A 15,267-nucleotide genomic window follows, 5' to 3' on the forward strand; every position below is an offset into this window, starting at 1 on the left:
CTGTCTTCTGCAGGAGGAGTTGCTAGGCTGCTTTGTTTCTCTGCCACAGCCTCAAAGGCAGAAATAACAAGTTTGCTCTGAAATATAGAGAAATAGGTACTCGCATCCGGAGATGAATTATGATTTAAGCCTTCCTTTCAAGGATACGAACCAGATTTTATGACTAGTTTTTCCTTGTTAAGAAGACAGTGCCACCAAATATGTCTTAATTTCCCACTCAAAGAGTGAAAAAGAATCTCCTTCAGGAGAACTGAATATATTACAAATAAAAAATAAAGCGTGTCTTACTTGAAGTTACCTAATTACCAAAGGCCTACATATTTGAAAATCAGCAATGGTGTTTCTCTCAGAATGTTTGTTTCTCTTAAAACACAGCTGTCTCTTATGCATGATCTTTGTGGTTTTTACATCTATGTCCATATTAAATTTTAAGATACGGAAAAAAGGTTTTGGGGTTTTTTTCGGTTTTTTTTTTTTTTTTTTTTTTAATAAATAATTATTTAAACAATTCTTTATGCATACCTGTAAACCTTGAGGTCTTTAGAGGGCAATTTTAGCTTATAGTAGGACAGTGTTTATGAAAGTGTGATCCTATTAATAGCTTACGAGTCTGGCCACATGTGGGATCTGACATGCCACGTTCCCATGAAATAACTTCTAGCACTATGTTGCGCTTCTAAGTTTTTTCTAAAAATAACACAGGGATCTGTAGGCAATCAGTAAAATTAGCATCAAACTATTTAATATTGTGCTCTAAAATACATCTAGGAAAATAAACATAAATGTTACAAATAAACATAACATATGGTTCTTTTTTTAATCTCTACTTTAGGACGACGTAGACAGTCTAAACCCAGTTCTCAGGGATAACCCGCAGTTACATGAGGAGGTAAAAGCCTGGGTAAAGGAACAAAAGGTTCAGGAGATTTTTATGCAAGGTAATTATCTGGGAAACTTATTTTTTATTCTGTGTTAGCTAGTTTAAGGCCATTAGTTGTGTGGGGCTCATCCCATAGCATTTGTGATACAATGCAGAATATATTTCTAGCTTGGAACTTACTTTATGGAAGTATATGTTAATATGAGAGAACAAGACTATGTAAGAAGCTGTGCATGACTTCTTAAGACTGTTCTTAACTTGTTTGATGTCTTAGTGGTTACAGCAAAAGCTGGATATCATTAGTCTGATTGTAGACATTTTATAAAATTTGTTGTGAAAATAAGTGTTTATGAATGGCAACCACACACCTTCTAGCATGTTTAAAACTGTTCTGTGGTCTGTGTTACCATTACGTATGATAACTTCTCAGCTATGTGTTGTGCTTGTAGTTCTTCGCAGTTCTGTCACAGATGAAGAATACTTTCAGATCCCCACCCCGCACCCTCACTCCCTGATTTCAAAGTGCCTTTCAAATCAGTTATGATTTTGTAACTCAATTCTAATGCTGGAAGGTTGCAGCAAACACATGCGTCATTTTTACATTGTAGATACAAGTCATGTGAAAACTAATATGAATTAGAATAAGTTATTTTGCCTCAATCTTGCTGATAATAAAAACATTACATGCATTTGTAGGATATTCATTAACTTTATGGAGAACTGATGGGCAGCTCTACAGAGGCATTCCTAGCAATGGGAGGCAGAAATTGGCTTCTGTGGTTTCGGTTTAAAATCCCCAGGCAAGCAGTAAAGCAGTTTGAGGACAAAAATGCCTAAGCAGTCATTCTGTAAATTAAGACTGGGGAGGGGAGCAGTAAACATTCAGGTATTTTAAGGATGCCTCTAAGGTTTGCTTGCTGTCTGGTTTCTTTGATAAAACTAGGATTAGAAGACCAAAGAATATGGTAAGTATAATATTGAAGTTACACTAAAAACTTCTGTCTTTCTTTCTGTGGAGTTTTTAATTTGACTAGACGTGTTTATTCTTCCGGGCCACGGAGAAAGGATGCTGAAAAAAAGCAATGCACGTAATTGTGTAGATAGTAAGTTGGGATGTCTGTGCTGGTCATTTCAGATTTTATCATGATATCCTCAGATACAACATGAGTTAATAGTCTTGATGAAATTTGCAGCCAAGACTGTACTGAGGTGAAGTGAAATCAATTTAGGGCTGTATGAAAAGGAAACTAAAATTGAGCTTGTTTATTGTATTTCATTAGAATAACAATAATAAGACAATTGTAAAAGCCACTCTACACTGGTACAGAATCAGTACTTGAGCAAAGCCCCATCAATATTTATATAATTTCTCAAACAGATGTCTGGATACTTAGAAGTGCACAAATAGGAGTATTTTAGATGGCAAGATGAGTGTAATCCAAACGTCCTTGCAGGCTAGCTCTCCTTGGCGAAGGAGAAGCTGCAGTTAAAATCCACTTGATCTCCTGGCATGACATAGTGTGGCCTGAGGAGAGACACGTTTCCTTGGTCGGTGACATGTCATCCACTGGGCAGTGGTCAGCTGACAGAGACTGCTGTCTCCTTCTCCTGGGCCATAATCTTCTCCTGGTTACAGAGATTGCGTTTGGCACAAAGCTTTCTGTGGCTTACGGAGAGCCCTCTAGCAGTGCTAAACTGCTGTATTGTGGTCATGTTACCCCTCCATTCTTCTCCCCTCCCTTCTCTGGTTTTCTTCACCTTCTCTGTTATTACCATTTTTTGTATTCCCTGCAATTTAAGCAACATTTTCAGTTCTGCCTTGTCTAGACATATCTATTAAGGTTGTTACCATATTCTCTTCTTTCATCCTCTACAGCATTTTTAGGATCTGGCCTTTTCTTTGTTGTCTGTGATGCTGAAGCTGTCATCTCATATCTCTTGGTGTTTTCTACTTTGACTGTCACCATTAAAACACAGTTTATCTGAAGAAAGAGGAAGGTCAGAGAAAAACATGAAAATCAGGTTCCAAATGTTTGAAAAGAAACATACCAATTTGAGGAGGGAGAGTGTTAGTCAAAACTGGACCAATTATTTATAAGAATGAGACTAAAGAAAAAAATTGTCCCTCATGACCTTTTCTTTGGGCAGCAGTCACAGCAGCATGCTTTGCAGTAGAGATTGTAGGTTTGGCAGGAAAGTAGTTTATTCCTTGTTTAAAAAAAATCAAACTCCTCCCAAACTTGGCCAAGCTGAAAGCTTTTGCAATAAATAAAACTAGTTCAAGGAACATAGTAAGGTGTCTGATTTTTTTTAACAATTAAAATCTTGGAATTTTTTCTTCCTGTTAGATTGGTTATCACTATGATCTCTGAGACTGCGTGTGTAATCATCCTCTTGAAACACTAAATGTGCTTCAGCCCTGAAGATATTTCCTGATAGTACTGCATAGACTGTTTCAACAGTGTGTAGCTGAGTGTGATTCAGCCAGGGACTGGAGACAAAGCCAGGCTTTTCCTGTAATGGCTGCTTGTGGCTGGGCTGGGCTGGGCTGGAGCTGAGCTGTCCTGTGTCGTATGACTGCAGTTTAATGTTTCTCCTTCTTCCCAACACCCCAGCAGCACATAAGAAAAAAACACCACTGTTCTGAAAGGTAGATAAAGTCTCGTTTAAAATAGATAGAATAACAGCTGGGATGAAGGGCAGACACAGATTAGAACAAGGAGTAAAAGGAAAGAAATTGGCACTGGGTCAGTGCAGAAGAATGTAAGGGAAGCTAGAAGCTGATGGAGAAGGGAGGATGGAGCTTGTAAGATGAGAAGACTGGGAGAGTAAGACTGAGATGAGATGAGAAGACTGAGAGGAAGCCAGTCGCCTGGAATCATAAATGCTAAAATGAGACAAGAAGCTGGGGAGAGGCTGGTTCTGGTTATACAAGAGACTGAAAATCATTGTGCAGTTGATAGTAGGATGCAAGAGAGGGAGAGCTGAGATAGGAAGGTAGGATGGGAGATTTGCACGAAGAGACACAGGCAAAATTTTACTGAGACTGTCTGAACAAAGCAGAGCTTTGGGACAGCCATTAAAAGTTTGAGACATGGAGAATGAGGTTGGGTCAGACAGCCAGAAGTGTGGGAGCTGAGCTGGAGGCGTTTTGCAGGGGCATACGGAGTAAGGATTGGAGAGAAGCCCTCAGGAAATGTGTCCCCACGGGAACCCCGTCTGATCCAAGACCAGGAATGTGAGACATAAGCTTATATATTCTTCTCTTTTTCTGCCCATACATATCAGTGATCGGCAGTGCCTGTGCTGGTGCGCTTTGAGACTCGTCTGTGCAGCTGGAAATGTGCTCTGGGGATGAGTTAATGCCAGTACTCCAGAGGGTTCAGTGGGTTTTGAGGTTTCAGTTGTGCAGCAAATTATGTGGATGTGTGTGAAAGAAAGGTGCCATTGCATAGTATTTCTAGTCCCGGGCTGTTTTAAAACCTAGGTAATCATATGCAAAAGGTATTTCAAAAGGCCTTGCTAGGGCTCCAAAATTAAACCCTAAGACCACTTGGAAATGTCTGAATTATTACTGCTTTTGCACTTCTCTTCAGCTCTCAAATGTTATAATTAAAAACAGTCCTTATGATCACATACTTTCTCGTGCAGAGAGTATAATGGACCAAGCTGTGTGAATATGGATTTTTTACTAGAGAAGGCTGTCCCCTGTGAGGTTCCTGGCCTGTTTGCTGCATCATGTACTGGGCAGGGGGGAATTCTGGTCTTGCCTGTGCGGTAGAGCAACCAGGCACTCTTAAATCACTTAATGTTAGGCTTTTTGTAGATTGTCACTGACTGGTTTTGCTTCCATTTCTGTATGCCTGACCTGGGGGTTGGTTGTGGAAGTAGTGAAACCCACGCAGTTGGAACTGAACGTGCTGGCAGCATTGCTTGGTCATACAAAACGCTATATAAACACCAAGTGCAATGAAACTGGATCCTGATGATCAAGTGAGACACTGAACATGAATAAATCTTGTTGAATCTCAACTTCTGGGTCTTGAGACCAACTATAAAGTAATTACTGTGTTATACTATCTCCCCACCCCCATGAGCTTTTAAAGGTGAACTAAACTGATCTTTGCAAAGGGGCACTGGGTAGGATTTGTTTGCAGCTGATATATTTGAACACAGGAGCTAAAGTCTTTATAATAGTGTGTGTGTTTTTGAATGTTCTGTGTGGCCGTAGCAGGGACAGTATCACTCAGCTGCCTTTCCGACTGCTGTAATGGAGAGAAACTCTGTGGTCAATTATGGGAAAGACTTGGCAGATGCAGAGCATAACCACCAAGATGTAAATCTTTTTGCCAGCAAAGCATCTGGGCATGTGACTAGCCTGTTAAATAGCTTCTGTATAACCTGCTGCTGCCACTTTCTAGCCTTTCAGATTACCTGTCTATGGTTGCTGTTTGTAGGCAGGAATTTTCTCATAATTTGTCATCATGGTTGCAGAAAGATTTAGTTAGATAAGAAAATTGTGTGTTGAAAATCTTAGCGTAATTGACCTTAAAGCATACCTAAATGTACAATTTGCATTTCAAAATATCTTCCTGAATAAAAGTAAAATTCACAGGCAGTGTTGTGCCAGAATTGCCTGTAGTTTGCTATCCATGCCATGTGCTCTATGTTTGCCATGAAGCTTAAAAAACCAGGAAAACCCATTTATACTTTCCATTGCTGAATTCCTCAATGGCTTTTTTATTTCTTCCCCTTGTAAAGGTCCGTACTCCTTAAATGGTTACAGGGTGAGAGTGTACAGACAGGATTCTGCCACCCAGTGGTTCACTGGTATCATTACCCACCATGATCTCTTCACCCGCACTATGGTTGTTATGAATGACCAGGTGAGTTCGAGACGTGATACTCGGAAAATAAGCTTCAAGTGACCTACATGTTAGGAGTTTTGTTTTTTTTTTTTCATTTTTAATTTTTTTTTGGTGTGGTACTCTGAAATATGCCGAGTTCTTCAGTTCCGGCAGGACAAGTCTATTACTGCACTGAACCTACAGCATGACTTTTCATTGGGCCAGCAGTTAATACCATCCTGAAGCTGAACCTTTGTGCAATGATATGATTAATGCCAGTCCTACAGTTTTGCTTTTCTTCTGCTGTCACTATTTGACTAGTGAAGTCTTTGAAGTGAAGCAGTCTAGTTTTAAGAACTGGTCTTCCCTGTCAGCTGTGTTGAGATTTTCTTTTCTCAATGCTGGAATGTTTTAGCACTGCAGTAACGATTACTTCTTCCAAGCAATTGAATTATCCCCTTTCTGCGATTTATTGAATTAAGCATTTACTGCAGCCCTAATTTACATTTACTGTGGTGGGTTTCAGTTATGTTTCTGAAGTTGATGTTACAAAAAGAATGAATACTGGTATTTTTAGCAGCAGTAATGAATTCTGTTTCAGGAGAGCAGAGTAATGACTCAATATGGTGAATGACCTGCCTGCCTTGAAATGGCTGACAAAATCATATGTGACTGGTCTAATGCACAAATATGTTCTTTCCCTTAATTTGCTCTGATTAATTTTCCTCAAATATAATTTTTTTGCTTTGTGACACAGTGATCAAAGTTCTGGTTAACATTTCCTTCTTTCTGAAGTAGCCCTCACTAGTAACACTTCACCAGTGTTAAGAGTTCTTTTCTCTCATCATTTTGGTTCCTTTCTTCCAGCAGTTTTGCTTCTGTTGGAAGCAATATAGTAATGTGCTTCTGCAGTATACTTTGTGGTATATTAAATACAGTTTACAAAATACTTGTATATTGTAATTGCTGCTTGGTGGTGGGGTGCTTTTCCTTTTTAAAAAAATTATTTGTTTTTACAGTGATATGTAAAGACTTTGCTTTGGTTTTACCCTATTCCCAGCCTTTGTTGAGAGTCATATGTCAGTTCTGCTTGTCAGGATTATAGTAGGCTTTTATCTCATTAGTCTTTAGCACACAAAATAGTCTGGTAAACACTGATACAGAAAATACAGATTGGGCAGTGCCTGAACATCTGCTGATTTTTTTTTTTTTATATTTTTTTTAATATGCCAGGTGTTAGAACCTCAGAATGTTGATCCTTCTATGGTTCAGATGACCTTTCTAGATGATGTTGTTCACTCTTTGTTGAAAGGTGAAAATATTGGCATCACTTCACGCCGACGGTCTCGTTCCAACCAGAACAGCAACGCAGTCCACGTAGATACATTTATCTTTTTATCTAAGTATTTTCGTATATTGCGAGTATTGAAAATACATGTTTAAAGTTGCTGGTTAAAAATTGCGTTTAAGTCCATTAATCACAGCATTATTTTTAGGGTCATTATACACGTGCGCAAGCAAATAGTCCCAGACCAGCAATGAATTCCCAAACCGCAGCACCAAAACAGAATGCTCACCAGCACCAGCAACAGAGGAATACTCGGCCAAATAAGAGGAAAGGCTCTGATAGCAGCATGCCAGATGAAGAGAAGATAAAAGAAGAAAGATATGATTATATAGGTCGAGGAGGTAAAAGCAGTTACTGGAAGGGGTGGGGGGGGAGAGCTTAAAACTGTATTAGACTGAGAATGTGATATCTTTTACAGAAAACCCCAAAACCAAAAATAAACATTTCCTTAGTAAAAGAAGAAAACCTGAAGAGGATGAAAAAAAATTAAGTATGAAGAGACTGCGGACAGACAATATCTCAGATTACTCTGAGAGCAGTGACTCAGAAATTTCAAATAAAAGGTTAACAGATTCGTCCTCAGAGCAAAATTCGGAAAATGAGTTAAAAAGCAAGAACACTTCAAATATAAATGGAGAAGAAGGAAAATCCCAAACTATTGAGGGAGTAGAACAGACACTAACAGACAGGCAGTCTCCATGGGATGAAATACAGGAAGATAAAAAACACGAAGAGGCAGAAAGACTGAAGTCATCCGTCTTAGATCAGCAAGAAAAATCGTCACTTCATTCAGCAGAGCAGCCAACGCCTTATGAGCAGAATGCCAGGGATCCACATGTTCAAGAGTGCAATGCAGAAAAACATCATACTGCGGAATTAACAAATGAGCAATTTGTACCCAGACCTCCTACTCCGAAATGTGTTGTTGACATTACTAATGAAAACAGCTCTGAAAAGGAGAGCCAGGATAATGCTGCAAGTACCTTTGGTTTGCAAACGGTTCAGAAAATAGAATCTCACAGCAGCGATTTAAAACAGCAGTTTGCAAATGCAAATTTCCTTGAGGCAAGAAAACAGGAAGCTGATCAAAGTCGTGGTGGCAGTGTTGTTAACAAAGCAGATTTGATACAACCTGGGGTTGTAAAAACATTAGTAAATGAACACTTAAATCCTGAAAAAGAAAAAGTGCAGTATGGCTCATTTATGTCTTCGTTAAATGTAGCTTCTCTAGCAGAAGAGAGTAAACTGCATAAACAAAGTCCAGTCTCTGATTCTGTGAAGTCAAAACCTAGTGCTTCAGTTGATCATCCTAAAACAAAGTCACCTGATGTTAAGCCTAAATTCACCCAATCTTCTGATACTGTGAAGTCTAAGGTTAGTTCCCAAAACAGCCATGCTACTGGATTAACAAGGTCAGCCAATAAAACTGATCATGATTTGCCTAGGTCTAGTTTTCATCCAGTTCCAGCTAGAGTTAGCGCTCTAGAAGCTACTAAAAGTCCTCTTATCATTGACAAGAACGAACATTTCGCGGTGTACAGGGACCCCACTCTGATTGGACAAGAAACAGGAACTAATCACATTTCACCTTATTTGCATCAGCATAATTATCCTCTGCATTCCTCATCCCACCGAACCTGTTTAAATCCAAATGCTCATCATCCTGCATTAACTGGTTCATCCCATCTGCTAGCTGGGTCTTCAGCTCAGGCTCCCTTGTCCGCTATTAACACTCACCCCCTTAGTACCACATCCCACCATTCTGTTCATCACCCTCATCTACTTCCTGCAGTGTTACCTGGAGTGCCTGCTGCCTCCTTGCTGGGTGGCCATCCGCGACTAGAGACTGCTCATGCTAGCAGCTTAAGCCATTTGGCATTAGCACACCAGCAGCAGCAACAGATGTTACAACACCAGTCTCCACATCTTCTTGGACAAGCTCATCCTTCTGCTTCCTATAATCAGCTAGGGCTTTATCCAATTATTTGGCAGTATCCAAACGGAACACATGCTTACTCAGGACTTGGTCTGCCCTCCTCCAAATGGGTCCATCCAGAAACTCCTGTTAATGCGGAAGCTTCCTTGAGAAGGGTAAGTTGAACTTGTTTCTTAATGGCGAATGTAGCTGGGGCTGGTGTCTCCCAGCAGTGGTTTTCTAGGTACAGGTTCTGTAGTTTGTATTGCACCAAGTGTGCAGTGACCACCGTGGGTTTTTTGATTAGGCAGAGAACTAGGAGTGGAAATTCAGTAGTAACTGCTGTCTCACGGTGGACAGCAAGTAGGGAGTTCTTCTAGGCCTTGATTTCCTAAGTATTTTAAAGAAAGAAGAAATGTTTGGTTTTAGTTCATGACCAAGTGAGTTCAACCAGTTGGTTTGTAACCTCAGGTCCGCAGGGTAAATATTTGCTACCTCAAACTATGACAACCATTGTGTAAATTAAATGCTAGGAGAGGAAGGACAATTGTCTTCATAGTGGAATTTTGTGTATGCTTGCTAAATAATGGAGAACGGCTGAGATGGAAGAAGTACTCAATCCAGTGGGAAGTTCTGAAGAGAAATACTCTAGCATTTATAAATCTTTCCTGTATACCCATTTCTCTTGTCTTTACACCTATCTGTGTACTCTCTCTTGACGTATCTTTTTCTCCGCTTCTGTTCCTGTTGACACACATCCCTGCCTTCCCATCTGCTTTCTACTCCTCTGATTGAAGTCAGGGTGATTCCTCTGGCTCTGTGCTGAGTATAACCACTGAAGTCTCAGAAGAAATGGTTTGTGTTTTTCAGCCTAGTGCCCAGTGTGGTGGCAGTGTTTGGCAGCATGTGCATACTGGTTTTTTAGAGGCTTACAGCTTGGCCTAATTTGGGCACATTTTCACAAGGACCACAGAAGGCATGTTGCTGACAGTGGTCCTTCTGCCAGATTGTAAGCCTTTGCGTCAAAGCTTGGAGTTCCTGAATGATTATAAAGATTTTTTTTCTTTTTCAGCATAGGGAAAGCTATTCTTCCCCAGCCTCATTCTTGAGAAAAGCCGAACCATTGTGGCTAAGTCTTCCCAAACAGTCAGTTTGAGTTGGCCTTGTAATATGAAGTTAGTTTGATCCAAAATGTGATAACATCAAATGCAGCAGAGAAGAAAAGCCTAAGAGAAAACTATAGGTGGATTTATCTTTTCATGTTGCTGCCTGCTCCACCCCATACTGAAGTCCATTTTAAAGAACTTACGATAGACTCTGTTTTCACTTTGGCTGCCTGAACTATGCAGTCCTGCATACAGAGGCACGTAGGTTTTTAATTATGTTGATATGTGGCAGTTGTCTTGTGGTGACTTGTCTTCTGGCTCTTGCACTGGAGGCCTTTTTTAAATATGTCTTAGAAACCCGGAGTGGGCGTTTCCAAAGTTGGTTTGCATGGATGCCGCGATTGCAGAATGGGGTCTGTGTTTCTGCTGTAGCAGCACCAGAAGCCACTCTCAGCTCAGGGCTGAGCCATGTCTGTGTGCTGAAGGGAGCGTGACCCCAAGCCCACCTTTTCCTGCCATCTGCAAGTGGCTGTGACAGCTTCTGTCTTTGGGCTGGGCTGTAGATGGTTGCAGGTGGAGTCACAAAGCTGTTTGGGCAATGGTTGGTGCTCAAGCAGATATTCCCTAGCTTCTCTAGGGAGAAGGTGACAGGCCTTTTTTGCATAATATTTTAATACAGCTTACAGGCAGTTTGTGGGAACTCACCACAGCGTGGGAACTCCTGGCCTAGGAAATGTGTGTGCTAAAACTGTTCGCACAAACCCAAGTGGTTGCTTTAAATATTCAAAGTACAGAAATCAGAACTTCAAAGTGGTAGCACCTGCAAATCTCTTCTGTGTTGCGTGTGTGTGTTGTGAGAGCACGTGGCTCCCCTTCTGCTGCAGCAGTTCTGAACTGGAGGTTATCAAGACAGGGGAGAAGGGAAAGGATGGTCTGAAGAGGGGAAGAAGTTCTGAGCAGTGCCAGGAGTTAGGGGTGAAGCAGCACCGAGAGGCTTTGAAGTGCACTTGAGAGCTCTGCTCACTCTTGTCCCAGTCCCTTCTTGGCTTGGCCCTAGCACTTCAGCACCACTTCATCGAGGTGTCCTGCATTTCCACTTCTGTGTGTGTTTCTCGTAAGCAGGTCTCAAAGGAGAGAGGGAAAGGAGAGCTGCTCTTGGTCTTTTCTGCCGAGTTGTTACACAAGTTTCAGAGAAGATATAAAAAAGAAACTTACCCAAGTAGTCAAATTAAAAGAGTTTCATAAATTGAGACTATCACAGTGTGTGTAAACAAGGAGGTTGGTATTGTCCACCTTTTCAGTATTAAGTACACAGCACAAAATTGTGCGTACTGTGTGTTTGCCATTAATGTGTGTTTGCCATGCTGCAAAGTATGGCAGGTGTGTACGTTTATGGTTTTAGTAGTGTGCTTAAATTATGATGAAATTATGCCAAATAAAAATGCCTGTCAAAATAAAGCAGATTAATTAGGATTATCGTACTTAATAATTTGGTTGAGGGGAGGAGAGGAATCATCTAGGAAGGAGATACTTTGCTTATATTAAGGTTCATTATAAAGCTGGAGATGAAATTGTTTTCCAGAAATACTAAACTATATTTGTCTTTTGAAAGAAATACTTCTTGCAGTTCACCAAAGAGCTAATGATCTGTTTGCTGGTAACTGAAGTTAAGTGCTGTCAGAGTATCATTGGTTTGCTAGTTTTGATGAGCTTGAGGTTGCATTCTAGAATTAACTATTCATGCTGAATACTTGAAAATTAAACAGTTCTAAGAACGCTTCTGAAATGTGTAAACTGTTTTGGCCAGGGGAAGTACAATCAGATGTTCCAGTTGATCAAAAAGTGACTTAAAATATTAAATCTTATTTACTGTGTATGATTAGATACTGAAATACGTTGTTCCACGCTGATCATTTGTAGGACTAGATACAGTAACACTTGTAGTCCTGTGATTATTTTGAAATCTGATTTTCTTTTTTTTTGTTTTGGTTGGTGTTAACAGAAAACTCCCAGCCCATGGTTACACCAGCCCACCCCCGTGACCTCAGCTGACAGCCTTGGTTTACTGAGTCACATTCCTGTGCGACCATCTAGTGCAGATCCCCTTCGGCCGCTCAAACTGACAACGCATTCCAGCCCACCATTGTCCAAAAGTATCATAGAGCATCACAAAGAGTAAGTTTGCCGTTTAACTCTGTGGGAGAAGGTGCATTTCAACAGCTTGTCTTCTAGCTTCCTTTTAGTTTATTTGTAAATGTGGGTGCCTGTGATAGAGAAAAGCTTGTCAGTGTGCTGCAAAACAGATTTTGCACTGTTGACTTGGAATGGTACTTGAGTCACCTGAAGACTTTTGAAAATTGTACCTAATATAAAGAAAAGTTTATTTTGTGTTAATAGATAACTTTGTTCAGAGCATGGGAAGAAAGGTCTTTCGTTTAGCACGTTGCACTGCATTCAGACTAACCTGTGTCTGCTTAACCTTTTTCAAACAGAGAACTGGAGAGGAAAGCGTTCATTGAACCTTTGCGTTCTGTTACAACTACACCAGTAAAGACAGAGCTAGAGCAAAGCAGAATGCAGTCAGCAAAGGAGAGCCATATGCACAGACATTTTGCAGATCCAATGTTGAACCAGCTGCCAAAGCCACCACAGGAGACTGGGGAGCGACTGAGCAAATACAAAGAAGAACACAGACGGATACTCCAAGAAAGTATTGAAGTTGCTCCTTTTACAGCTAAAATAAAGGCACTGGAGGGAGAGAGAGAGAACTATTCCAGGGTAACATCCTTATCTTCAAGTCCCAAAAGCCATTCAGTAAAATATGACAAGGATGCTGAACGCTCTGTGTCAGAACTGTATAAAATGAAGCATTCGGTTCCACAGAGTTTGCCACAGAGTAACTATTTCACCACCTTGTCGAACAGTGTAGTAAATGAACCACCAAGATCATACCCGTCAAAGGAAGCTTCAAGTGCATATGTTGATAAGCAAACTAATTGTCCTTCGACAGCAGCTAGTCCCCAGTCTCTCCCCTCTTACATTTCTTCCCTTTCAAAACCTCCACCTTTAATCAAGCACCAACCAGAGAGTGAAGGCTCTGCAAGCAAGATACCTGAGCAGCTTTCACAGTCAGTGCAATTTCACTCTGTAAATTCTTTCAGAAGTGACAGCAGGAGCCCTACTCAGTTGTCAGTCTCATCTTCCAATACACTCCGGAGTATGCCTGCCTTGCATAGAGCCCCCGTGTTTCACCCCCCTGTGCACCAGAACCTGGAGAAGAAGGAAAGCAGCTATAGCAGCCTTTCACCTCCGACTCTTACCCCTGTTCAACCCGTTAATGCTGGCAGTGGCAAAATACAGGAGTTGCAGAAACCACCAACTTTAGTACCCGAACCTAAGGAAGCTCAGACTGTCTACAAGGGCACTTCGGAACAGAATTTATCAGAAATATGGAAATCCAGCAATGTCCCAAATAACGAAAAAGTGGATTGGCATGTTGAAAGAATGAGTGGAAAGTCGCAGTCTGCTACAGCATCTGTTATTGTGCGTCCTTCTAGCACGAAATATGATAGCATACCAGTAATGCAGTCTGCTTCCAAAGATCGAGTTAGCGAGAGATCTTCAGCTGTGACAAATCAAGCAGATTGCCTGAAAACAGCGGAAGCCAGGGAGACTGGAAGAGTTATTCTGCCAAATATGAACACAGACAGTGCTCGCACACAGCATGAAAAGAAATTTCCAGCTGTCTCGCAAGGTAGTGTTCCTCGTGCTGTCACCCCTTCCACAGCTACGATCTGCAGTACCAAAACGGATGTCACCGCTTCAGCAGCAACAACTACCAGTGTGTCGAGCTGGGGTAGTTCTGAAGTGACTTACTCCTTATCGAGCACGGTGTTGGCCTGCGCGCCGCTGGAGTGTTCTGCCTCGAGAGCGGCGAGTCAGGTGGTGGCGCAGACCCAGGAACGCAAGGTCAGTGCTCCAGCTCCGGTTACACCCGCCGCTGGCAAGACAGGCAGTGCTGCTCAGCCTGGCTCGGGATTCTCCACTTCCAGCAACTTTGTCCATTTGAAAAAGCACAAGGCAGCCTTGGCTGCAGCTCAGTTTAAAAGTAGTAACACCAGTGAGACCAAGTCCAACCCTGTGAAAAATCAGACATTTTCAACCTCTCTCTCCGTAGACAGTGCTATCGTCTGTAATACAATAAACAAAGCGAACTCTGTAGGCAGTGGGCAAACTTCCCAGACCAGTCAGCCAAACTACCACACTAAACTGAAAAAGGCTTGGCTAACAAGACATTCGGAAGAAGATAAAAACACTAATAAAAAAGAGAATTCAGGGAACAGTGTTTCAGAAATTATTAAGCCATGTACTGTCAATTTAATAGCTTCTACATCAAATGATTTGCAAAATAACATAGATAGTAAAATGTTGGCAGATAAGTTTGTGAAGGAAGATAAGCACCCTAGGAGAAAAGCAAAACGAACTTACGAGTCTGGCTCTGAAAGCGGAGACTCTGATGAAAGCGAGAGCAAGTCAGAGCAAAGGACTAAACGGCAGCCCAAGCCAACTTACAAAAAGAAACAAAATGATTTGCAGAAAAAAAAGGGTGATACAGAAGAAGAAGTAAAGCCGAATGGTGTTCTTAGCAGGAGTGCCAAAGAAAAAAGCAAGCTGAAGTTACAGAGCGGCAGTAACAGCAGTGAGTATATTAATCTGATTTGGAAGAGACAGACTATTGTGAAGACTGTCAATCCTGGAGGGTTTGTCATGCACGATAGCTGGGAAGAGAGTTAAAAAGCATGCTTGTGTAAATGAGTAGATCCAGATTTATCTGTCTTGAGGCCATTTTAAATATCCTGGTTTAAGCAATTGAGCATTTGGTGTATATGTATTAGCCAAGTGGTTCTGGGCCACAAAATAAGCAGTAAACAAACTGGTTTGTGCTGTCCATCAGAATTCAACAGACTGGTGCATATAGTTGCGCCACTTGGATTTATTTTTATTTTTTTTTCTTTTTGTTAAGATCTCTAATGCATTTATTTTTAGAGCACTGCTGGAGGGAGAGATTCTCTATTGTTGAACTTTAATGTGTCCTTTGATCAGGAAGCCAGAGGCAGTTCCTTGAGAGCCTGATGCCACTCTGTTATGATTTGGTTAATTTAATTAAAGGT

At 41.1% G+C, this 15,267-nt stretch overlaps 1 protein-coding gene across 1 annotated transcript in view; it reads left to right on the top strand.

Moving 5' to 3' along the window:
* JMJD1C (jumonji domain containing 1C) overlaps positions 1-14,890 on the top strand; it is a gene marked incomplete at its 5' end in the record, with an annotated part of 33,364 nt that extends 18,474 nt beyond the window's left edge. The window contains 7 exons of the mRNA XM_010075768.1: positions 833-938; positions 5,642-5,766; positions 6,961-7,104; positions 7,224-7,416; positions 7,494-9,166; positions 12,099-12,271; positions 12,589-14,890. Of these exons, the coding sequence (XP_010074070.1) occupies positions 833-938; positions 5,642-5,766; positions 6,961-7,104; positions 7,224-7,416; positions 7,494-9,166; positions 12,099-12,271; positions 12,589-14,890 (4,716 nt within the window). The remainder of the gene's footprint in view (positions 1-832; positions 939-5,641; positions 5,767-6,960; positions 7,105-7,223; positions 7,417-7,493; positions 9,167-12,098; positions 12,272-12,588) is intronic.
* Positions 14,891-15,267: the final 377 nt, after the last annotated feature.

The sequence above is a fragment of the Pterocles gutturalis genome, unplaced genomic scaffold (genome assembly GCF_000699245.1).
Source record: "Pterocles gutturalis isolate BGI_N339 unplaced genomic scaffold, ASM69924v1 scaffold49292, whole genome shotgun sequence".
In the NCBI taxonomy this organism is placed as follows: domain Eukaryota; kingdom Metazoa; phylum Chordata; class Aves; order Pterocliformes; family Pteroclidae; genus Pterocles; species Pterocles gutturalis.